Source organism: Paramormyrops kingsleyae, chromosome 3 (genome assembly GCF_048594095.1).
Source record: "Paramormyrops kingsleyae isolate MSU_618 chromosome 3, PKINGS_0.4, whole genome shotgun sequence".
Taxonomy (NCBI): domain Eukaryota; kingdom Metazoa; phylum Chordata; class Actinopteri; order Osteoglossiformes; family Mormyridae; genus Paramormyrops; species Paramormyrops kingsleyae.
In genome coordinates, this window is record NC_132799.1 from 40554120 (window position 1) to 40578876 (window position 24757).

General features: G+C 41.8%; 1 protein-coding gene across 1 annotated transcript; it reads right to left on the minus strand.

Moving 5' to 3' along the window:
- Nucleotides 1–6372: 6372 nt before the first annotated feature.
- On the minus strand, nt 6373–23769 carry LOC140588317 (uncharacterized). The gene is made up of 12 exons (XM_072710292.1): nt 21187–23769; nt 20625–20713; nt 17741–17838; nt 17410–17559; nt 17112–17230; nt 16841–16977; nt 16666–16759; nt 16425–16536; nt 15909–16132; nt 15600–15771; nt 11102–11229; nt 6373–10797 (listed from the first exon to the last, which is right to left on the minus strand). The coding sequence occupies exons 3-12, from the start codon at nt 17835–17837 to the stop codon at nt 10480–10482; spliced, it is 1551 nt and encodes a 516-aa protein (XP_072566393.1). The 5' UTR covers nt 17838; nt 20625–20713; nt 21187–23769; the 3' UTR covers nt 6373–10479.
- Between the last annotated feature and the right edge of the window lie 988 nt (nt 23770–24757).

The following is a 24757-nucleotide window of genomic DNA, read 5'->3' on the forward strand; positions in this document are numbered from 1 at the left end:
ATCCACCAGTCTGCTAGAACAAACTTCCTTAATGGTATGCATGCTTAATCAACGCTCTACTACAATACATCTGTGGAAAAAAAACAAACATGTAAGTCTAATAAAAATAATGTGTGTATGTGTGTATTCTTAATCAGAGTCACTATTCTGACAAATGAATCTTGGTATCCCTGGAGTACAGGCTTGGTGGGCCATAATACAGGTCTGCCGCCTGAGTCAAATATAATGCCAGCACCTTCTGCACCTGCTGTGGTAACCTACCTTCTGCAGTGATTTGCAGTATCTGCTCAGTGTTACATGGCAGATCCCATGTGCCTTCGCAGCTGACCTGACTGACTTGCCCTTCCTTGTGACCTCATCAAATGCTTTTTTTAAAACACTGGCAGACACACCTCCATCAGTCTTTCTTTTCCATGGTCTAGACATTCTGTAAAATTATTAAAATTAAGAAAGTGTCCTCAGTTGTATGTAAGGGGATGGTTGTAACACTTTTTAAAGATGTGTTGCAACCCACCCCACCCCTCTTAGCTATTGTTCAGCTAGCTGTAGTAGGATAGTGGTTTGACATTGGCAGGGGAAAAATACATCACAGTTCACCTGAGAAACTACAATTTAATCTTATTTAAGTCATATGATTTTATCTGCAATAGTATAAATACTAAACAAAATATAGTCTTGGTCAAAAAAAATACTTTCTTACCTTAAAATCTGGTTTTTATTTGTAAAATCTGCATGTACGCCTCGTACCTGTTTCCAGCCTTGATATCCATCATGTGGGTTTAGGGAGGGAGTATGTAAACACTGAAATGATCACATGACTCTCATCCTATTCCTGATTGGTGGAATTGGTGGCGTTACAACTCTCCCCATGTTACAACCATACGCGGGGGCTGTTCCACGAAGCGAGCTAACCTCAAAAGCCAGGCTTATTTCGACAATCCCGGCTTAATTTTTCCAAATTCGGTTCCACAAACGAGGCTAACCTGAAGCTCCGCTTAGTTACTATGTCAACATATGCTCTTGGACAAGCCTGCTCCGTGGCAGGTTAGTTGTGAAGCTTAGCCTGATGAATATGATTGGACAAGCCATGTGATGTCACAGCAGGGCTTGTCCTTTAAGGTGCGCAATTGCGCGTGCACGCCATCACGCGCCTAAAATGGTGAAGAGCTGCGCAAAGAAATGCGCGCCTATCAATAAAAAAGAATTAAATTGTACGCGCCTCATAATTTGTCACGTGACCAATCAACGCTCCACGGAATTATTCATGACAACAATGGCGTCGAAAAAAAGCATGGATAGCAAGGGTCATCCGTGTCAGAATGCAACGTTTTTGGGGAACAAATTAATTAATTGTAGCCTACCGTTTCCACTACCTGACCCGCATGGTCTTTGTTTTACCCATAACCAAACCATAAATAAATAAAGATAAGTTACACACAAATTACCTTTTTCCGCGGGCCTCTGGCATGAATAGGCACAGTGATCTGTGTCGTTATAATGGCGTCGACAAACGGTTGGTAAAAAAGGTGCAAATTCACCTTTCTGGCAATACTTTGGCTTTAGACCGAATGAACCAGGACAGCCACGAGATACGTCTGAAGTGGTGTGTAGGATTTGCGGTCAAGTTATCCGCGCAAAAGATGCGCAGACGTTCTGTTCGTTATGGTAAAACCATGAAAAAGGCATATTTGGTGTAGTTTATTTAATCTAATTTAATTAAAATTATTTTGATTTTTTTTCTGCTGTTTCTGTATGCCTCATTTATTAATGTAAATGAACTAGTTCGTGTAATTCGTTTGGAGTTCACTGTAATTTGTATTGTGATCGCTAACAGCTTCCTTGTTATTTCCTCATAATAATAATAAAAATAATAAAATAAGTAAAGATGCAGAAATTGAAAGCATGCATTTAATTTGGCTATATAGTGTGATTAAGTGGTGTGTTTTTAGTGAGCTGGTTGCTGCTGCGGCGGGGGTGGGGCGGAGGATCGCGATGTCGGCTCAGCATCGTGATGTCTATCGGCCATCGGCGATGGACGATGGCATCGTCTATCGACCCAACCCTATTGTCCAACTCTTAATATTGAGCTATCCCCACTCCTAGTCCTAGTCCAACAGCAATATCCTTGGCTACTGTCATTACTCACCCTGTGGTCTAGTTGCAGATTCTATCCTGGAAGGCAACCTACTCAAAACTACTCAAGCACTTAAGAGATGGCATCTTCATAACTAGTTATATAGTATTAGCTGTATACATGTTAAGGATTGGCTGCTGCTGGGATCGACTGCTGATGTGTTCTTCATCCAAGAATGAAGTTTTCAGAGAAGACACTGGCTAACAAATGCAATTTCAGTGGAGAAACAGAATTTGGCTCATACAAATTATTGGATGCCATATCTAAGTTTTGGCCCATATAATCTTAATATTATGGTGCTCTTCCTCTCTGAGCCTTCTGCAGCAAGTGTTTTGCAAATTGAGGACAATCTCCAAAGTATTGATGCAAAAAAGACTGAATTCTGAATTGCAAATTTTATTCACCAATAAAAAGTGATTCACTTTAAATGGGTTTCTACAAAATATGTTAAAACATTAAAACTAGGACAAAATTCTCAACTAACACTAGGACTACAAAAAACAGAAATATGTACAAATACAAGTACATTTTGACCCATTGCACCAAAGTCCAACCACATTTTAGGCGTACAAAAAAGGTAAAATTGTGCACCTAGCACTTTTAGGGTGCACAAAAAAAATTGTGCACCTAGCACTTTTTAGGTGCACAAATTTGTGTGCGCCTGCATTTTTCAAAGGACAAGCCCTGTCACAGCACGACATTCTGCGGGGCTAGGATTATTCTGCTGCTGTTCTCTCCCTCTCTCACACACATCGACCCTCCAATATAAAATTATTACAGTTTACATGCAGGCAATTCCAATTACTCAGAAAGTATAAAATGACAAGGAGTGCATTGAAGGCGTTTACATGAATGAACATGGCGTACCCATTTATTCATAATCCAGTTGATGAAGGAGCGCAGGTCATTCATAGAGCTTTAAGGCAACAGGTTCCACAAGTACTTCGGCCCAGGATAGATCCGTTGCATTTTCCGGATTATTACTTGTACGAGCGCTATAGATTTAGTAGACGCAGTATTACATATTTGTGTCAGTTATTGAAACCTTACATTTCTAAGAACACACGTCGCTCTGATGCTCTTGCGAGAGCGTCAAAGCGACCGGAAGTCATTCATTCTCTATGGGAGGGAGCGTCGGGAGGCGTCGAGGAGCGGCGCGGCGCGGGGCGTCGCGATCTGGGCGGCGGGAGCGTCAGACAGAAGTTGAATTCAGTCAACTTTATGGTAATGAGCTGTGACGCGGTTGGGCAGCAACCAATGGGAATGTAGAGATGCTCCGCTAAAGAGAGCGCCGCAGAACATAAGCGTGTAAACTTTTGTTCCGACCCAACCGTTCCTAGGCACAATGAAGGAGAGACTTATTATTGCTGTGGCCGGGTACCCAGTTATATATGATGTGTCTCTGTTTGCATACAGGGACATAAATAAAAAAAATGAGGCATGGACCAGAGTGTCCGAAACAATCGGTGTTCCAGGTGAGATGGTGAAGTGCATAATATATTTTTTTGTAGTAATTTTGGTGCCATAGCAGAGAAAACAGTGCAAATTGTCGGTAATGTTAAACCTATTTATAGCATTAGTGTTTGTCATTAGTGTGTTTTAGTAGAACTGTCGTTAAAAAGTTCTCAGAGCCTGGCATTCTGAGTGGCCTTGTCCCCGCCCACTCTATGATGTCAGAGAGCGTCTCCGGCGTTGGCTAGCGTCACGTTCAGGGCGGCGGGAGCGACGGCTGGCGTCTTTGACGCTTGCGGTGTGAACGTACTGTAGCATTAATGGTTGTTTAGTAAGTGCGCTTCCTCGCGGTTACCATGCTAATTTGCCCATGCCCATATTCTGTTAGCCTAACGATCTAAAGAGAGGTAATAATGAAGCTGTTAAGCAATATAGAAAGTCTAGCCTGTTTATGCCTAAACCATCTAAACCTTCTATAACGCGTTGATGTTTAATCTGGTATAATAATGTTTACTAAATTATGGACATGTGGAGTAGTTAGATAACCACATAGTTAGTTATAAGGCTATAAAGGCCTGATGCTCAGGGGCTTAATATTGCCTAAAGGATATGTTAAGGAGTATGTTGTAGAATAACATACATCTGTATTTTATATTGTAATATTTTGCATATAAGTTTCAACTACCTTGGTTTATTTGTGTTACTGTTGAATATTGCTTTATAGGAAAACCACACGCAAAGTAAAGTCTGTACGCAGGAGTACTGACCTAGCAACGGGAAGCTTGTTTGAAATGCTTACTGTTCATTAAAGAGTTTGAACTGGACCCTGGGACCCTGCGTGATTCTGATAGATCACCTGTGGTGGGCTAATCTTTCCCATACCAGTAAAAGAAGTCAGGTTTAGTCAGAGAGGCAAGCATACACAGCCCTGCCTCCTTTTAATGGTCCTTCGAGCCGGATAGGAGCTCACTACAGACCACCTATGTCCCAGAGGATGGAAGAAGAACCCGGTGTGCGTGTCAGGAGGCAGTCATGCCTCCCACCACACTTCAACGACTACGACCTTACTGGGTACAGAAAGAGGGACATTGTTCCACCATCTACAGTGCGATCCGTTCCACTATGCACAGAAGATGGGGAAGATGATGACGTATGGACAGCCTGCGGATGTTTAGCATCCCCGATCAGCCAAGAAGGTGAATACCTTACTCAGTGGTCTGCACGGGGACACAGGCCGCCCACAGGAAGTGAATTGCTCAAGGAGAATGAACAACTGAGAGAGGATCAAGAGGCCCTGCTCAAATCTATGGAAGGGCTGCAGCATCAGAATGAGTCACTTCTTCTGCAGAGTAGGCAGAATGAGTTCAAGTTAGAGCAACTCAGTCGCCAGAGTGTTTTGGAGATGGAGCAGTTGCGGCGGCAGGTAGAGCACCTAGGAGCTGCGTTACAAGAGCTGCAGAAGGTCAGGTCATCTTCCCATCCCACGCCATCGGACCTAGCCCTGCGACTAGAGCAGGAGAGAGTAATAGGAAGGAGTGATGATTGTGTATCAGTAGGGCATTACTCTGCAGAAGAGGACAACACAGCAAGAAGGCGTGACCAAACAAGGCGTGACCATACAAGGCGTGACCATACAAGGCGTGGCATCACTCCTGAGCACCGTTACTTCCAACATCAAACAACAAGTCCAATCGGTGGACGGGAGCAGATGTATCGGGGGCCCACCCCTACTATTCCAGTTATGGCTCACTCTTCCCCTCGGGAGTTTACTCGCCTTCGAATTGCCCTAGAAAATCATCTTCCCAGTGATGCCTCAGAGAGGTTCAGGTATCAGATTCTTGTTGATCATCTTAAATCGGAAGACGCACTGTTAATTGCTGATTCCTGCAGTCACTCACGTTATCCCTTTACTGATACAATGGTAGCACTCAATCAGCAATATGGACAGCTACACCAGCTGGCACTACAACGTATTGCAGAGCTGATGGATGGTCCTAGTGTTGCTAGCAGTGATGGGAAAGCCTTCCGAATGTTTGCCTTGCGTGCGCGCTCCCTAGTGAGTATGCTGGGTCAATTGTTTTTCCAGAGTTAATTATGCTCAAGGGCGGCATGGTGGTGCATTGGTTAGCACTGTTGCCTCACACCTCTGGGACCTGGGTTCGAGTCTCTGCTTGGGTGGAGTTTGCATGTTCTCCCCGTGTCGTCGTGGGGTTTCCTGTGGGTACTCCGGTTTCCCCCCACAGTCCAAAGACATGCTGAGGCTAATTGGAGTTGCTAAATTGCCCTTAGGTGTGCATGTGTGAGTGAATGGTGTGTGAGTGTGCCCTGCGATGGGCTGGCCCCCCATCCAGGGTTGTTCCCTGCCTCGTGCCCATTGCTTCCGGGATAGGCTCCGGTTCCCCGCGACCCAGTAGGGTAAGCGGGTTGGACGATGGATGGATTATGCTCAATGTACAGTAGTGTTAATATTTTACTCTCTCCTGCGATACTTGACTCTATTTAGTGTATTTTCAAATCAACTCTCGTCCTATTTTACTCAGTTTAGAGCTACAAGAAATTGACTCTTCTACTTTTTAACTCTGTTCAGGGGAAATTCAAGTTTGCTCTACCTTAATTTACCTCCCCTCCAGAGTTGTTTATCATCAATTACGAGTGAACTAAAAAGAATAACTAACTCTATTCAGAGTTATTCTTCTGAATTACTCTGAATTCATATTTTACCCTCAAAAAGCCTTAAAAATGAAGAACTTGGTTTTATTTTCAGACTGAAAATCAACAACAAACTGTTTACTCATTTCACAATTTTATTTTTCAAGCTCCTCTTTAAGCATTACACTTACACTTAATTCACTTGTCATCGTGAATGTGCCATCTTGTTGTGATCGTAAAAAAAAAAAAAATGAAAACAATACAAAAGGAATAAAAAATATAGTGATAATATCACAGAGGAGATGAAGAAAAATTACATGAAACTATATGGTACAATAACCAAATCTGAATCACAACCATAAGACATCAGAATGTCAAACAACTTGTGGTGCAAAATATCCTTAATCTCCAAAACATAAGGTGCTTCTATAGTATGTGCAACTTTGTAAGCATGGATATGTTCATCTAAACATAATGTTTTTAGTGCAGTTGTCATTAAAAAGACGTGCTCATCTTTAATAACAATATTCTGGATTACATGAAATACAGGTATGTCATTTTGAACTTGAACACAAGCCGCCAACCCTGACCGATAAGTATTTCCACAGTGCTTGACCCATTTCACATTTAGGACCTTAGTCCACATACACTGTAAAAACTGTTACTTAGATTCAACTCAAAAAAATTAAGGCAACATTTTCCAACTACTTTTTGTAAGTTTAGTGAACTTCTTGTTATTTTGATTTGGTAAAAACCAGTATTATTCATTTTACTGTATGCTAAAAAATTAAGTAGAGTGTACAATATAAAGCAAAACATTTGAGTTTAACCATTGTGACAAAGAGCAGCATATTGACCAAATCATACTTAGTTAAAATAAGTAACATTTAAAATAAAAAAATAAACTTTGATTTTAATTAATTAATTTACTCTATTACTCTATTAATTTAGACAATTTCTTCAATCCACTTGAAATAATTAGTTAACATTGCCATAACTTTAAATTAATAAGGAAAGAGAGGTATTCGTTTCCAACGTTTATTACTCTATAACAGCTGCCATATACAAATTTTTATGATACGTTGCAGAGAGAAGCGTCAAAAATATAATGTCCTCATCTTTTTAATCATGTAAGGGCAACAACTGTGACTACAAATCTATCAGTTAACATAACCTTTAACTCAGTGTTCCCCAACCGTTTTATCACCGCGGTCAAAAAAAAATTTCGCGGACCGGGGAGACGGTTGCTCTTGTAATGGCGCGCGAGACGTATCCGAGAGAATAATCCGGTCATCTTTCAAAATACAAGGATTTTCAAAATGAAATACCGGTACCCGTCCACGGCCCGGTGGTTGGGGACCACTGCTTTAACTGACACATGTACGAGGATGAGAGACCATGCTACTAGTGTTTTGCTAGCTATTTCGGAAAGAGGCAGAACATTTAAGACGAGTGATTTGAGACAAAATAATTCACATTCACGGAGGCTAACGTTATTAGACTCCTTAGACAAACAAAATGGCGATGTTTTTTTTAAGTACCCAGACTAAGCAGAAACATAATCTGGCAATATATCTCACATATACCTATCCTACGTTAACGTTAACGATAGTTGTTTTAAGATTAATGTTAATTTCAAGACCTTTGGTACGGCCGCATGGCGCCTGCAAAACTGACAAACTTAACGTTACTGTCTGAAACCTGGTGACGCTTTTACATTTTATAGTGCAATAAATGCGTGCTCATTCAGCTAAAATCTAACTTTATGCGATGTAAATAGTTGCTTACATGTGTTGCACGTTGTATAAAGCCCCCAAAAACCCCAAAGAAATCCGAAACTGGTCCGGTACAGGTGACAATGAGCAACGATGTCGTTGTTCTGCTGCAGCACGTGAGCGGGTCGTGACGTTTTACTTTGGATATAAACACTTAAATAGAGTTTTGTAGAAGCAACTTATTGTGAAGGTCAGTAAAAAACAATTTTTTGATAGGTAATAAGTTACAAAAAACAATCACACTTTTTACTTATGTAAAACTTAAATGAATTCAAAAAGAAAAGGGAATCAATTTATTGGAAGAAATATACTTTTAAAAATTAATTCCTATAGACAACACCCCTGAAGAGCTTTTTACAGTGTAGGCACATTAAGTGTCTCAGCCACCTTAGCGCCAACTTCCATTTCATTCAAAGGGACCATTTTCCCGGGGCCTAATTTTAAGTCATTTGGATCAAATGTTTGCCAAATATAAGCCATTTGGCACTGGTGTTTCTTTGCTAATGTTTTCGTTATGTTTTTAAAGCTTTTCAGCTGCTTTTTAAAAGCGTTATGCTTAGCTTCGTAGCGTTACACCAACAGTGTATCAGTGGTCCAATTTTCTGCATACAACTGGAGTAATGCACCATAAAATGCTGCTTTGGCAACATGTTCTTATCAGGAAACAAATGCTTAAACAAACTGTGGTGCTCTACAATCAGATGTTTTAAATAAATGGTGATACCAGTGGATATAACTGAAGAAAACACAATATTGACTATCTGAAGCAATAAAATGAACAAATACCAGTGCTGATCATTAGGACACACAAGATCTCCAAACATGATGGGCAGATAACGTAGTAAACAACAGCTCTGAGTGGCATTTAAGCCCAAGTCATTGGAACCCTCTCTTAATTCTACACCAGGAGGTTTGTTGTTTTGTTCCATGGGGCCATAATTAAAACTCTGAATTCTTCTGTTCACTTCTGCTGATGTGGTGTAATTTTCAATCAGGTGCTGAAAAAGTAATTTAATCTCGTATTGAGCAACCCCCTCTAATATGTCGTGCATAATATCAACCGAAAAATTGGCAGTGGTGTGGAAATAGTGCAACGAATTTAAAAGGCAAGACTTTTTTACTCCCATTACATAAGGTAGGCTGGGATTGCTCTGCATTGCCTGGCAGTGTTCAGCATGAAGTTCTTTAGTTCGCACTGACATCTTTGGACTATCTTCACTGAACACTGTCTGAAAGTCTTCTTTCTCTAGCAAGCAAAAGCGGCAACAGTACCTACAGTAGCACTAAATGATTCCACAAAACCAAACAAGGAATGGATACCAAGGTTGTCACCAGTAACTTGGACAATAGTTCGATAAACTGTATGATCAAACAAAGGAACCTGAATTCCATTGGTTTCCAGTGTTGAGACATCTCGGACAAGCGGCTCTAGTATTTTATCAAACCCATATGTTTTGATATCTTGTGCATGAAATAAAGCGACTAAATGTATATTTCGCAAACGAGTTGTATTTAGGGGAAATATTTCTAAGGGTAAAATAGATAGCTCCTAACTTATGTATTCCTCGTTTTGATCCAAGGGGGTTTGCACATTCAAATTCATCAAAAAAAAGCTGAATTTGAAATGCATGTTTTTGTTTTGAGAAGAGTGCATGATTCTTAAAGAATTCTCCATTCTGTATGTCATAAAGACAATCTGGTCTTTGTTGTGAATCTCTTACCATCATATCTGTAATGTTAGGGTGCTTATAAATGGACTGTAATGTCTCAAGAATTGGTATATATACAAATTTATCCTTAACAATTGTTTGGGCAAAAGTTCCAGTTGTCCTGTTACGCCGTGTCGCAAATCTTGTTCCAAGAACATATTCAACAGGATCTATTTTGCCCCATTTCTCTGAAAAATACTTCATTCTCTTGCTCTCAGTGTTTAATGCTGCAAAAGGATTTTGCATTTTTTCAAAACACTGATCAATTTGAGACTCAACAGCACTTTTTATGGGCTCCTCTAAAGATAGGCTGCTTTTCACAGATTCTTGAGTTTCACAATGAATGTCTCCAATCACTTCTTCTAGAGCACCAACAACATAGTTAATAGTGGTCTCTGCGACACCAGCAACTTTAAGTTCAGCTACCACTGTTGCACAACTATTTACTATATATTTTTTTAGGAGCTCAGATTCACAAGGTGAATTTTCGTTTGGTAAAACACCTACATCATCTAATGAAATGGAGTTGGCGGTGGATGAGCTTTCACCAGAATTGAAGCGTGAACTGTCAATTGCACAACACTTGTTGAGATGCTTTCGTAATCCAGAAAAACTATGGTAAACATGTAAACAACCTCTTTGAGCACATTTTAACTTGAGATTTTTTCCTGGACAAAGGCCATGAAATAACTTAAAGTGCTTTATAAGGGTATTGGCATTAGCATGCCCCTTTTTACAAATGAAACAAATCATCATCTGCTCACTGGAGCATTCTAGTTCTCAACTCAGCCACTCTGGGATTCACCTTGGTGGTTTCAACATCTATATCATAGACAGTTGTTTGCAGAAAGCTATACACATTGATCAATTCCTGACAGTATGAGGTGCCAAAAACATAGTGAGCTTTGAAAAGCTCATCAACACAGGCCAGTGAATTAGAAGCCTTACAGGGTAGAGCATGTTGGTCAAATACAATAAACCAAGAATGGACCCTACTTCTCTTCGGCCCAACAGCAAGTAAATACGGCTGCAGACTCTCTCCAATGCTATCCAAGTGCCCTTGGATACTGGTGCCAGTCTGTGAAAGAATGAAAACACAATAGTTCCAATGTGACTTAACGGTTAAACTCAATATACAGCATGAATAAAGATACAGTGAGGTCTTCCACCAAAGTTTCTGTATTACGTACAGTATTTCCAAGAGCTTCCAAGATCATATTAAGTATGTGCTAAATAGAAAAGAGTAGCACAAGACCAACAATTTGAGGACAAGTGATCTTTAAGACAATTAAGCAAGTCTGAGAAATAAGCAAGTTCAAAGTAAGACAGTGACTGAACATTATGAAATGGTGTCATTTGATCTACTTAATCAGTAGCTTCACCTTGATGAATTTCACAAGGCGATCACATGCTTGTCTTGCTGAGATCTTTCCCGGTCTTTTGCGGCCTTGACTTGAGGGTGGCAAAAGGTGAACCAGCATCAGAATGGAAGACATGTCACTGTCCCAACCTAGAGACACAGAAAAAAAAAAAAAAAAACAGTTTTTGGTTTTTAGGTAAAAGGGGTTGAGCATAACCTCCTACTCACTTTAACTTGGCATAACTTCACTTGGAAGATGATCGGTATAAATACATTAACCACTCCAGTACTTTAGTTTATACTGCACACAGATTCAGTATTAAGAGCACATTCATGGCCTAGTCTTAATGACAACAGATGATGAATTTAGTGGATGAATTTAGGTGAAACCTCTACAGATATTGAACTCATTTTGAGGTCATACACTTAAACTTGATCTACAACATAGCAACCATGCCTTTGTTTTTCAGACTCCTAAATGAAAATTTCAAACTCTAAATCTGCAACTCCTGTATCCTAGGCACTTGTTAAAAGATCAGAGTAGAAATGTTAGAGAAACAGGTAATTTTAATTCTGTTTACCCATTACAAGTCTGTGTTGCATATGAATCATGCATGTCTAATGGGTAAATTTCTGAGCACAATTAACACTGTAGATCTGAATGCTTGTCATGAATGCATAACTTCCTCTTAAATAATTTAAGGCTACATTCACCAAAGTGAATGAAGGAGAAGCATCTTTGGATGTAATTATAACCATGAACCTCTGGGCAACCAGTGACTTCCAGGAAAGGCTGGATGGCAACCGAGGAAGTTCGGTGACTCTGGAGAGACAGATGACCTCCAGGAAAGACTGGCGTGGGTGTATTAGGCTAGCAACCTCATGCACAGCACTCGCAAGAGGGCACCAACTCAAGCTACAGAAAGTTATACGAAGCAATACCCCCAGAGTCGCCCGAGAGGGGGGGAGGATGAGCGACTCAACAGGACAGATACAAAGGTAACGGCTAGGACAACGGATTCACGGATAACGAGACAGCTCACCCAAACAACGTTAACTGGGGAAGTTATGGAAGCAAAGTGTCATTGCGGAAAAATCTGCAAGAACACAAAAGGCCTTAGAATACATCAAGGCAGGACCAAATGCGGAAAGAAGGGGTCACAGATGCAGCGCACAGTGGTAGCACCTGGTGAGACGCAGGAGAGCTCCAGGCAGGAAGAACCCCATAGTCCTGGAGATCTCTCAGCACCTGTGTCACCTCAAGACCTCAGGAAGGACTCTTCCAATACCTCCCCAGAGAGCCAAACCCACCCTGCGAGGGAGCGAATTAAATGGCCCAGGATGGGCGATACCAAGGAATGGAACCAACTAGACCAAGATCTCGACAAAGTGCTAGAAGCCACACTAGCAGGGACAGCCGAGCAGAAAGTCAACATTCTCACAACAATAACGTACAATTTGGCAAGGGAGCGATTCGGATTGGAGGATAAGAAGGTGAACATCAGGGCTGTACACCAACCAAGCAGAAGAGAAAGAGAAATCCACCGCTTAAGGGAAGAAATCAAGGCGCTTAATAAGCAGTTCAAAAGATCTACGGTTTACGAAAGAGAAGGCATCAAGGACCTGACGAATCAACTCCGAGAACGCCTCTGCAGACTCCGAAGAGCAGAAAGCACTCGGAAAAGAAGGAAGGATAGGGAGAACAAAAGATCTCAGTTCACCAAAGACCCCTTCCGATTCACCAGAACCCTACTGGGTGAAGCAAAGTGTGGAAGGCTGACCAGCCCCAGAGAAGTCGTGGAGGCATTCTTGAGAGAAACCCACAATGACATCTTCAGAAACCAGGTCCTGGATGCCAACCCAAATATTGGCAGTATTGATACACCTGTAAAGGAGCTCAACACCAGCGAACCATCCTGGAAGGAAATCCAAGAGGTGGTGAAGAAGGCCAGGTCAGGTTCTGCCCCCGGCCCAAGTGGCATACCCTATAAGGTATATAAGAAGTGCCCAAAGCTCCTCCGCAGGCTATGGAAGCTGTTCCAGAGGATTTGGAAGAAGGGCAATATTCCAGCATGTTGGAAAAGGGCAGAAGGCTGCTTCGTACCAAAAGAGGAGAACGCCTCAACCATCGACCAATTCAGAACAATCTCACTGTTAAGTGTAGAATGCAAGATGTTCTTCTCTGTACTGGCTAAGAGGATGACTTCATACATGACTGAGAATGGATACATTGACACCGCTATCCAGAAAGGGGGGATCCCGGGCTTCTCGGGATGTCTGGAACATACTGGAGTTCTCAGTCAGATGATCCGGGAGACCAAGGCCAGCAACGGCAACCTGACCGTTGTTTGGCTGGACTTGGCTAATGCCTACGGATCAATCCCTCACGCCCTCATCCATGCAGCACTAGACCATTATCTCATACCTCAGCACATCAAGGGATTGATCATCAGTTACTTTGGCGGAATCCAGCTACGATTCAAGACAGGCCACTTTACCACCCAGTGGCAAAACCTGGAAAAAGGGATCGTAACTGGCTGTACAATCTCCCCCATCCTCTTCATCATGGGAATGAACCTCATAATAACAGCTGCTGGCAAGGAAGCCCGAGGCCCAAAAACGCAATCGGGCATCCGACAACCCCCAATAAGAGGTTACATGGACGACCTTACTGTGACGACCACAACCCATGTGGAGGCGAGGTGGGTACTAACTGTTCTGGACCACATGGCAACGTGGGCTAGAATGAGGTTTAAGCCAAAGAAATCCAGGTACATGGTGATCAGGAAAGGCAAACTGACAAACAGAGTCACGCTGTATGTGCAAGGGGAGGTAATACCATCGATAAAGGAAAATCCAATTAAGTGCCTTGGGAAGTGGTTCGATGATACACTTACCGACAAGAACAACATCAGCAGTACAGAGAAGCAGACAGAGGAATGGCTGAGGAAGATCGAAAATTCAGGGCTCCCGGGGAAGTTCAAAGCATGGCTTTACCAACATGGATTGCTGCCAAGGCTCATGTGGCTGTTAACAGTGTATGAAGTTCCCATGACAAGCGTAGAAAGAGTGGAGAGAAAGATCAACAAGTATCTCCGGAGGTGGCTGGGAATTCCTCCAAGCTTCACTTCAGTAGGCCTTTACATAAGATCAGGGCAGCTCCAACTTCCGCTGTCATCTGTGGTGGAGGAATTTAAGGTAGCAAAGTGCAGAGTCATAATGACATATAGAGACTCCCAGGATGAACAAATCAGGAAGGCAGGTATTCTTACAAGGTCAGGACGTAAGTGGGCAGCTGACTCAGCTGTTGCACAAGCTGAAAGTATGTTGAAGCTACGTGACATCATGGGAACGCCGTGCACAGGAAGACAGGGTCTTGGAACTTCCCATATCCAGCAATGGGGAAAGGTTGGATCCAAGAATAGAAGGGCTATGATCCAGGAGGAGGTACGGAACCTGGAGGAGGAAGGACGAAGGGCAAGGGCAGTGGAGCTAGCGTCCCAGGGAGCATGGACCAAGTGGGACCTACCCAAGAGAAAGATCACATGGGGAGATCTGTGGAGATTGGAACCTTTCCGTATCTCATTCTTGTTAAGATCGGTGTATGACACACTCCCAACCCCGACAAACTTGCACAAGTGGGGCTTGAGAGAGGATCCACTGTGCAAGCTTTGTGGGGACAGGGGTACCATGGCGCACATCCTGTCAGGGTGTAAAACAGCACTTGCCCAAGGTAGATACAGGTGGCGCCATGACAAGGTGCTCATGACACTCGCTAACACCCTGGAGCAAGAGAGACGCAAGAAACATCAACTAAATGGGAGAGCAATACCATCAATTAAGTTTGTAAGAGCGGGTCAAAAACCACCAATTACAGTAACCACAAGAACCAATCTGCTGCAAAAGGCCCAATCATGGGAAATGAAGGTAGATCTGGGGGAAAGATTGCAATTCCCTCCGGTTGTCCAGACAACCCTGAGGCCAGATGCAGTATTGTGGTCTGAAGAGGCAAAGAAGATCATCCTCATCGAACTTACAGTCCCATGGGAAGAGGGTTGTGAGCAAGCGTTTGAGAGAAAGAGCGCCAAATACCAGGATCTCTTGCAGAACTGCAGGGGGAAAGGTTGGCAGGCATGGCTCTTCCCAGTCGAGGTCGGCTGTAGAGGATTCCCCGCCCAGTCAGTATGGAGGATGCTTACAGCCATTGGGGTGACGGGGAGGGAGAGAAAGATGACTGTTCGCAGGATGGGGGAGGCAGCAGAGAGAGCTTCTTGCTGGTTATGGAGCAGGAGAGAGGAGTTTAGCTGGAAGCCAGGGGGACTTGATGGGCAGTGATTTGGCCACCACTGCTGACCCACCAATGTTGAGGGTGTTGCGGTTCAGGGTTGAAACACCCAATGATCATTGGATACCGCCTGATGACATCATCTCTTCCTGGCTAAGGCTACATTCACCAAAGTGAATGAAGGAGAAGCATCTTTGGATGTAATTATAACCAAGATATACCACAATATAGTTACCTTCTTCAACTTCAACAGTGGCTTCAGCATTTTGGATGAGGTCTTGGAGCTCACAAGTCTGTGTAAGGCCACGGCTCTGTGCAATAACCTTTGGTTTTATGCTGGTAGACCACTTCTCCAACAACTTTGCAGAAGTCGCATCACCAAATAGAAGTCCAAAATCTTGATCAACCTGCCAAAGAAAATTCAAGTAGGAACCACAGTAGGAACTGACTGTTTATCTAATTAGTCTGTGTTACTGTAGAACAACAACAGCAATTTATTTCATATTTGTATGATTTATGATTAATGAATTTAAGTCTAACATACCAAGCCTGGTATATCCAGGAATCGTGGGAAAATTGATAGAATATCAGTTGACTCTTCAGGGTCATGCAGCAGCTTCTGGCGATAGGCCAGTGTTAACCTCATCTTTTCCTTCACCACTGCCTCATCAGCTGTATGCTTCATCAGGGCAATTGCTTCCTGACACTGACGGTCATCAGTCAAGCAGCTGTCTTCTTTGTATGGATGTCTGTCAGCAGTTGGCCCACCTGAAAGTGTTTAAGACAATATGAAAACCACATTTGTAGTTCCTTTTTATTCCGAAGCACAATGCATTCAAACCAAAACTAAATTCAGGAAATAACATGTAAGACATACATATATCCCAGAGTGACATATAAATTTACCCAATTTAGAACAAAAGAATACTTCAAAGACAAGTCACAAATATTAAGATGAGTAAAATAAGCAAGTTTATTCATTTGTAAAATTAAAAAAGTTAATAGAGCCTAATAAATATTAGCCAAAGCTAATAAAAGCATTGAGTAAACATCTTTGCACCTGTTTGTGGTTCCCGTTGGTGCTTCATCCGTCCCTGAGATGCTTCTTTCTGCAGGGTTTTTATTCTCCATGCCAAATATCCACTTCCATCTGTTGCATTGTAATAATGCTCCTATGACCAGGACAATACACAGACCCAGTAGTTATACACCCGATTAAAGCAATAAATGCCATATCAATTATAATGTAGATAGTCTTTACTCTGCAATATCAAAAAGATTGAGAGGCAACAGCTACTTACATAACCAAGCTTTCTCCTGGGGTCAGCCAAGTTTGGGAATAGGGAGACGATTCCCTTTGCATATTCTTCCTTCATACGCCGGGACGGGCTTGTTCTTCACACACACAAACCAAAACCAATTATAACCCATGACATCATTAACATCAATTTACAAAGTACTGTATGAACAACCTACCCATGTTCATTTGTCAAATGTGCTACCAAGATTTTCACCATGTCACGTCTTCGAGCATCTGACAGACTTTTAGTGCGAGCATATTCGTTTATGACCCTTTCGCCTCCAGGGCTGTTCTTTAGAATATCTTCGATCATCTGCAGGGGGAATGATGCAATATTGAGCAGAGTTGAGAAATGAACAACTGACAGGTGTATATAGTTCCAAATATCTTTAATTTTTAAGTCATTTTATATAGATGTAATTCAGAGGTAAGATTGGTGATCCTTACTTGGGCAAGACGACGTTCCTCAGCTTCATTTTTTTCAGGAGGACTTCTAATCAACATTGCTACATCACCAAATTCTGATGTGCCCTCAGTATCTCCTAATGAGCTTGAGCTTAAAGAATCTTAAATATAAACCATATCAATTGTCTGATTATCTGTTCATGCCACTTTGATAGGATGCTATTCAGCTATTAAGAATTAGTCCAATAAACATATTAGCAAATCTACTATGCAAATAGGTAAATTGGTGAATATTGCTCAGAATAAACACAAAAGTTGATAAGCATTTTAAACAACTTACCATCAAGGCTTGCTGTACCTGGGATGAAAATTTCTAGAACACCAAGATCTGGTCGCGTCATCAGATATTCGAATGCTTCCTCATCAACTTCTGTCTTCGTGTCATCAAAGACTTTAACATCCATTGTAGGAAGATCAAATTTCTTGGCAACTGAAGGAAGATAAACCAATGGCAAAGGTTTATTGAAAAAGGCCAGGGATGCCAAAGGAACTATAACAGTTATGTTTTGACCCCATAAGATACAATCATGCACTTAATATATTACTATTAAAAATATTTTTAAGAGGGAAAAGTATTAATGATGTTAACAATGTTAAGGTTTATCTCTTACCACATTCCAAAAACGTCTGAAATGTAAATGGTTTTGAAGAAAAAATATATTTCTTGCTGTCTTTGAACTTCACCCTGACAACATTGTTGGTTTGCATCCTGAAGGAACCAAAAAGACAAAGTTAAACATAAGGATAACACTCACAGTCACATGAAGAAAAGAACATTCATTAGTACTAGGCCTGTCACGACAACAAATTTTGCTGGACGATAAATTGTCTCAGGAATTATTGCGATAAACAATAACATCGCAGTGACGTCATATCCGCCAGTGTGAAATACGGCTCACTTGCTTCCGGTTTGAGTAACTGAGCGCAAGAAAGGATAAACTTGTGTTTCAGAAGCTAAAAAAAAAACAAAAAATAATAATAATAATTTCCTAAGTGCACCACGTCCTCAAAATACAATCGAGTTTTAAGTTTCCACGCAAACCTCTGGGAAATTCGGCAAATCCAACATATTTATACTCACGTTTCATATAATTTATTGCCACACTTTACTTTACCGTTTATATTGAACACGTCTGCCTGGGTGAAATTGATAATTATAATCGGATGATCATCATAACCGATTTTTTCTTCTTCATGTCTCAGTCTAACTGACACGTGTATATTTCTTACATGAATAATAGGTAATAAAACGGACAGTGTCACTAATTTTGATTGCAAAATATAGTACAACCGTTACAAACGCTTTTCAAATGACAGTACTATACAAATTAAATTACTGGACTGTGTATAATTAAAATACGCTATATAATACAGTATAATACTGTACCTAAATATTCAATTTTATTTATACAGCGTATTTTCACAACATTGTCTGGAAGCGTTCGCTGCAGCATCTCCGTGGCTCGTTTTATGGCGGTTTATCATAAGCTTTGATGAGTCTATATAACACAAATCTGAATATTAAACAGCTTTAATTAGAACTCTGACAAAGTACCAGTGCTGTCATACTTTTACACTACGATGTTTGTCGTGCTTCTTCAAGGATCTGAAGCAGCTACCTCTCCTGTTCCCGTTTGACACTAAGAATAGCAAACACAGATTAACGCAATGTGTACTTAAGCACATATAGAACATACTAAGTTAAACATTCTCCGCTAGAATGACTGGGGATGTTCATAGTTACTTAATTGCAACATGCATACACTATCACTGTCCGGGAGTAACGTCTATTAGCGTAAGCTACGGCTAACGCCAGCCACAAAAGTTGAACGAATGTATCCGTATCCGTGGATGTAAGACAAGGCAAACATCTTAAACCTTCTAATTCTCTAATTTACTCGTTGGTACTTTGGAGAAGGATTTACAAAAGCGATGTATGTCGTTGATCATAAGTTTGGGCAAGTCCTGTAAACGGCATTAAATATAAACCATATCAATTGTCTGATTATCTGTTCATGCCACTTTGATAGGATGCTATTCAGCTATTGAGAATTAGTCCAATTAACATATTAGCAAATCTAATACAGACCGGAAATGAGCGAGCCGTATTTCCATGAACGCGGAAGCTGACGTGCAAAGAGCCCACTGACACGAGAGTTAACGCCTCATTACTAGTGATGTGTCGTTCGCGAACAAGACGGCTCTTTGAGCCGACTCTTTTTAGTGAACGATGGGAGCCGGCTCCTGTTAAAGAGCCGTTTTATTAATGTTTATAGAATTGTCTGGGTTTTTGAGCTGCCTAAACACTAAGAACGACTTTGACCAGAACACGTTGTCTTCTGAAAAACCCCGCCCACGAGACGGTGTCTTATTTTTAACAAGCTGAAATCAGGTCACGCTAATCAGCCTCAGGTTAAACGAAGAGAGTGGCGGGTTTTTTTATAAAGAGCCGAAAGAGCCGGTTCTTCTTGGTGAGCTGAGACAAATGAGCCGGTTTGCTAAAAAGAGCCGATATTCCCATTTGTTAGAGACACGAAAACAAACAAGCATGCAAGTGAAAATGATCGCAGCAGGAAAAATGATAGACCTCATTTTAATTATCGTGCAAGTAACTGATTTATCGTTTATCGCAACAGGCCTAATGAGTACTCTACACAACATGAATAATCTTTGTTCACTAATGTGTTTTTAAATATGTAATAACTGTCCAATAGTTATCTTAAGGCAGGGCGCTCAATAGCTATTTTCAGAGGTAACTGTTTCTCATGTGAATGTCTGTAAAAATTGAACTCTGAATTGAAACACCAACATTCTAGATTCAGAAAGAGATAAAAATCACCGACTAGACCCTGTAACTGCTGAAAATAAATTGCTTCCCGAATATGGTCCGAATTGGGATAATATAAGCAGCAGCGGTAGATAGCCTTGACTAACAGCAGTGGCGGATAAACTAAACTTTGGGAGGAGAACAGTTAGTAGAGAAACAAGTTATCGTACGCTGCTCCGCGGTGGTCAAAAATGATTCTTAAACTGAATTTTGAATTGAAACATCGACATTGTAGAGTCTGACAGAAAAAAAACACCGAACTAGCCCCTGTAAATGCTGAAAATACCTTACGTCCCCACAGTTACAGTATGTTCGAACAGGGATAATGCACATCAAAATGGCCTCCAGCAATCCAATTATTTAACTCTATACCGAGTCAAGTACATGCGGTGCACAACTCGAGCCGCTCGTCACAATAGTTTTGTGGACAAACATTTATAAGGCTGCTAATGTTAGCTAGTTTCACTGAGGTCAATTAACGTTTGTAATTTATATGTTAGCTATTTGCTTTAAAGATTACTAAGCCTAACTTAGTTCTAACCTGGCCTAATTTAATTAGTTCTCAAGTTAACATGAGAACGCGATCTCTGTAATATGCAAAAAACGTGTGCTCAAAACAGAGGTGAATATTATGAAAATGAATATTAAGACTTTGAAAATATACTTACTTTACTATCCAGTGCACGTTCTCTTTCAAATCCAAAGCAGAAAATGTCGGTCGTCGTCGTGCCTAATAGTAAAGTCGGATCAAGGAAACCTTGCATCGAGAACAGTTAGGGGAGGAGTCACAGTTACTCTGTAATTTAGCTCTCACTCTACTGCAGCTCAACAATAATCAACATAAACATAAATAAAATTTTCAAAAACAAATCCTTCTAAATGGAAAAAAGCAAAGACGTGATTTCACCTTGACTTAATTGTTGTACTAATGTTCAATCACAGAAACGTAACGTTAGTACATATAGTCTGCTATTCCCCACTCTGTAAAGTAAACTGCGGTGAATCTAGCCGCTCTTCGGAAAGAAGTGGTGAAGCCAGCCGCGCTTAAAGAAGCGGCTGGCTTCACCGCTTCTTTCTGAAGAGCGGCTAGATTCACCGCAGTGTAAAGTAACGTGCAGGAGGAAATTAGTTGATGTTAGCTAATGTTTATTAATTAGCCGTGTTATCTGACTCTGTAACTTAGATGTTTGCAAAAGTTCATTTCAAGACAGCTTTAAGTTAACAACTCACCTTGAATTTAGCGAAGAGTGCTGGATAGTGCTCCCGTAGATGAGACATCATACTTGATGTATTGCCTCCTTTAGCAGCGACTCTTTTTAAACTTGACTTGCATGTCGGTTGACCTTCCTCTTCCAGGCCGTGGCCATCAGAATTTTTGCGGTACCCAAAAAATTCCCACACCGCTGACTTGGTCTTTTTTGACGGGGGGAAAAGTTGTGGGGGTTCACCTCCTTCGGCCATCCTGAACTTAAATTACTGCTGAGTCTCACTGACTGCGGACCACGTGCACAATCACATACACGCGCCTGCCAGCAGTAACCGGTGGGGGAGGGGCTGCATTGTTTTCGCTGCAGGTACGCGCACACACAACCTAGTAGGGAGTCCTGCGCTTTCACTTTGACGACACAAAAAATGCACATATCGTATATAACTTTTTTTGTTTGCGGTTTTGAAACCGTGACTTTTTCAAACCGCGGTAAACCTTGAAACCGGTTATCATCCCATGCCTAGTCACCATGCGTGCCATTTACAGAGTTCTTGCTAGCCAGTATGATCCTCTCGGGTTTCTGGTGCCCTACACTACTAGAGCTAAGGTAGTAGTGCAAATGCTGTGGGATAAAAAGAGAGACTGGGATGATCCATCCCTGCCAGAAGATTTACTCCACTCAAGGAAAGAGTGGGAGAATGAGCTCCCAGCCTTGAAGGGTATCACCATACCCAGATGTTATACTAATCCAGATCTGGACTCCCCTAGTAATAAGAGGGAAGTCCATGTATTTTGCGATGCCTCTGAGCGTGCATATGGCTCAGTGGCATACCTCCGCACAGAGAGTCCCAATGGCGAGGTGGAGGTCTCCTTTATCACTGCCCGTTCTCATGTAGCCCCAAGGAAACAACAATCAATCCCTCGCCTAGAGTTGTGTGCGGCATTGACAGGGGCCCAGCTGGCAAAGGTATTGCAAGAGGAGTTAACCCTTCCCATTAAGGACTTTACGTTTTGGACAGATTCCACCACTGTGCTCAGTTGGCTACGATCAGAATCCTGCCACTTCAAAGTGTTTGTAGGTACCCGAGTAGCTGAAATACAGGACCTTACTGATGGGGAGTCATGGCATTATGTGCAGTCAGCCCATAATCCCGCCGATGATATCACACGTGGGAAGCCACTATCAGAGCTAACAGTACGGAGCCGTTGGGGTCAAGGGCCTCCTTTTCTTCAGAAGACCCCAGATCAGTGGCCAGAACCACCTCTCACACTACCTACCCCTACCAACAGTGAGGAATTAAGGAAGGCAGCTCTTTGTGGCCTCACAGTTGTACCTTCAGGTCCATCAGTTCCTGATGCAAGCCAGTTTAAAGATTACAGAGATCTTATGGAAGTCACGGTTAAATCTCTACATGGAGCTGGAACTACATCCCCCACAGCAGAGGATTGCAGAGGAGCAGAGAATCTCATCCTGCAACGAGCACAGCAGGACAGTTTTCCTGCCGGACTCCAACGTAGGGCTGTGCGATAACACGATATTTGATCGTGGACGATCAAAATTACTGCACGATCCACTTTTTCAGAAAAATCGTTGTATCGCCATATATAGTGCACAACACGTTATATCCTTAGCAGTTCGATAGACGGTGCCAGGTTAACAATCTCGTATATGTTGCTTGTAAATTCAGTGAGATTAAGTGACGGAGTCAGTGACAATGGAGGGAAACACAGAGGAGTTGGTTCCTAAAAAAAAATGCAACTTCTGTAATATGGAAATGGTTCGGATTTTTGCTAACAGACACAGCGCAAACAACAGTTATTTGCAAATGTTGCAATGATAAGATTCGCACGATGGATAGCAACACAACGAACCTTTTTAACCACCTCAAGAGAAAGCACCCGAAAGAATATGCAGAGAGTCAAATTGAAAAGGACCCCACACGAATACATCACCAGGTACAACCAAGCAGCCAGAAACGACAAGGCTTAAACAAACAACTCTAACGAAAGAAACATATCAGAAAGGAACTCCGTATGAGAGAACGAGCAAGTGCTGGAAAGACATAACTGATGCCATGACATTTTACCTGACCAAAGACATGATTCCTATAAAGACTGTGGAAAATGAGGGCTTTAAAAGACTGTTCAAAGTCGTAGATCCACGTTACGAAATACCCAGTCGCAAATATTTTTCCTCCACTGCCATTCCACAGCTTTATTCAGAGTGCCGCAGCAAGATTCAAAATAAAATTCAAAACGTAAAGTTTTTTGCTACAACGGCTGATTTATGGTCTAGCCGTACGTCAGAGCCGTATTTAAGTCTGACGATTCACTTTATTCATGAGTGGAAGTTGTGCAGTGCGTGTCTAGAAACAACATATTTTCCACAAGAACACAGAGGCGAGCTCATAGCGCAAGATCTTAGGGACGAGCTTGAATGTTGGGGACTGAAAGAAGCAAACATGACCTGTATGACGACAGATAGTGGGACCAATATGGTGAAGGCATTGGAGCTCAACAGCTGGACTTGTCTGCAGTGTTTTGGGCACAGACTCCACCTAGCCATCGGTAAGTGCAACTAAAAATAATAATGGTCTCCGATATTTAAGTGATTATATTCAGCTATTATAATAAATCATTGCAAATTACATTAGGAACTTTGAACATAGTAAAATCATGAGATTAGTTTGCTATAAAAATTGCACTGGTATGAGTAAATGTTTTGTAAATGAAATGTTATATATACACTCACCTAAAGGATTATTAGGAACACCATACTAATATGGTGTTTGACCCCCTTTCGCCTTCAGAACTGCCTTAATTCTACGTGGCATTGATTCAACAAGGTGCTGAAAGCATTCTTTAGAAATGTTGACCCATATTGATAGGATAGCATCTTGCAGTTTATGGAGATTTGTGGGATGCACATCCAGGGCACGAAGCTCCCGTTCCACCACATCCCAAAGATGCTCTATTGGGTTGAGATCTGGTGACTGTGCGGGCCATTTTAGTACAGTGAACTCATTGTCATGTTCAAGAAACCAATTTGAAATGATTCGAGCTTTGTGACATGGTGCATTATCCTGCTGGAAGTAGCCATCAGAGGATGGGTACATGGTGGTCATAAAGGGATGGACATGGTCAGAAACAATGCTCAGGTAGGCCGTGGCATTTAAACGATGCCCAATTGGCACTAAGGGGCCTAAAGTGTGCCAAGAAAACATCCCCCACACCATTACACCACCACCACCAGCCTGCACAGTGGTAACAAGGCATGATGGATCCATGTTCTCATTCTGTTTACGCCAAATTCTGACTCTACCATTTGAATGTCTCAACAGAAATCGAGACTCATCAGACCAGGCAACATTTTTCCAGTCTTCGACTGTCCAATTTTGGTGAGCTCGTGCAAATTGTAGCCTCTTTTTCCTATTTGTAGTGGAGATGAGTGGTACCCGGTGGGGTCTTCTGCTGTTGTAGCCCATCCGCCTCAAGGTTGTGCGTGTTGTGATTTCACAAATGCTTTGCTGCATACCTCGGTTGTAACGAGTGGTTATTTCAGTCAAAGTTGCTCTTCTATCAGCTTGAATCATG

Bases quoted from the DNA above. Each gene is read 5' to 3' on its own strand.
- LOC140588317 (XM_072710292.1), bottom strand. From the start codon at position 17,837: ATGCAAACCAACAATGTTGTCAGGGTGAAGTTCAAAGACAGCAAGAAA. The intron at 16,133-16,424 runs GTGCAAAGATGT...AAACACTTTCAG, and splicing joins CCAACGGGAACCACAAACAG to GTGGGCCAACTGCTGACAGA. The intron at 11,230-15,599 runs GTAACTATATTG...CTGTGTCTCTAG, and splicing joins CACTGTTGAAGTTGAAGAAG to GTTGGGACAGTGACATGTCT.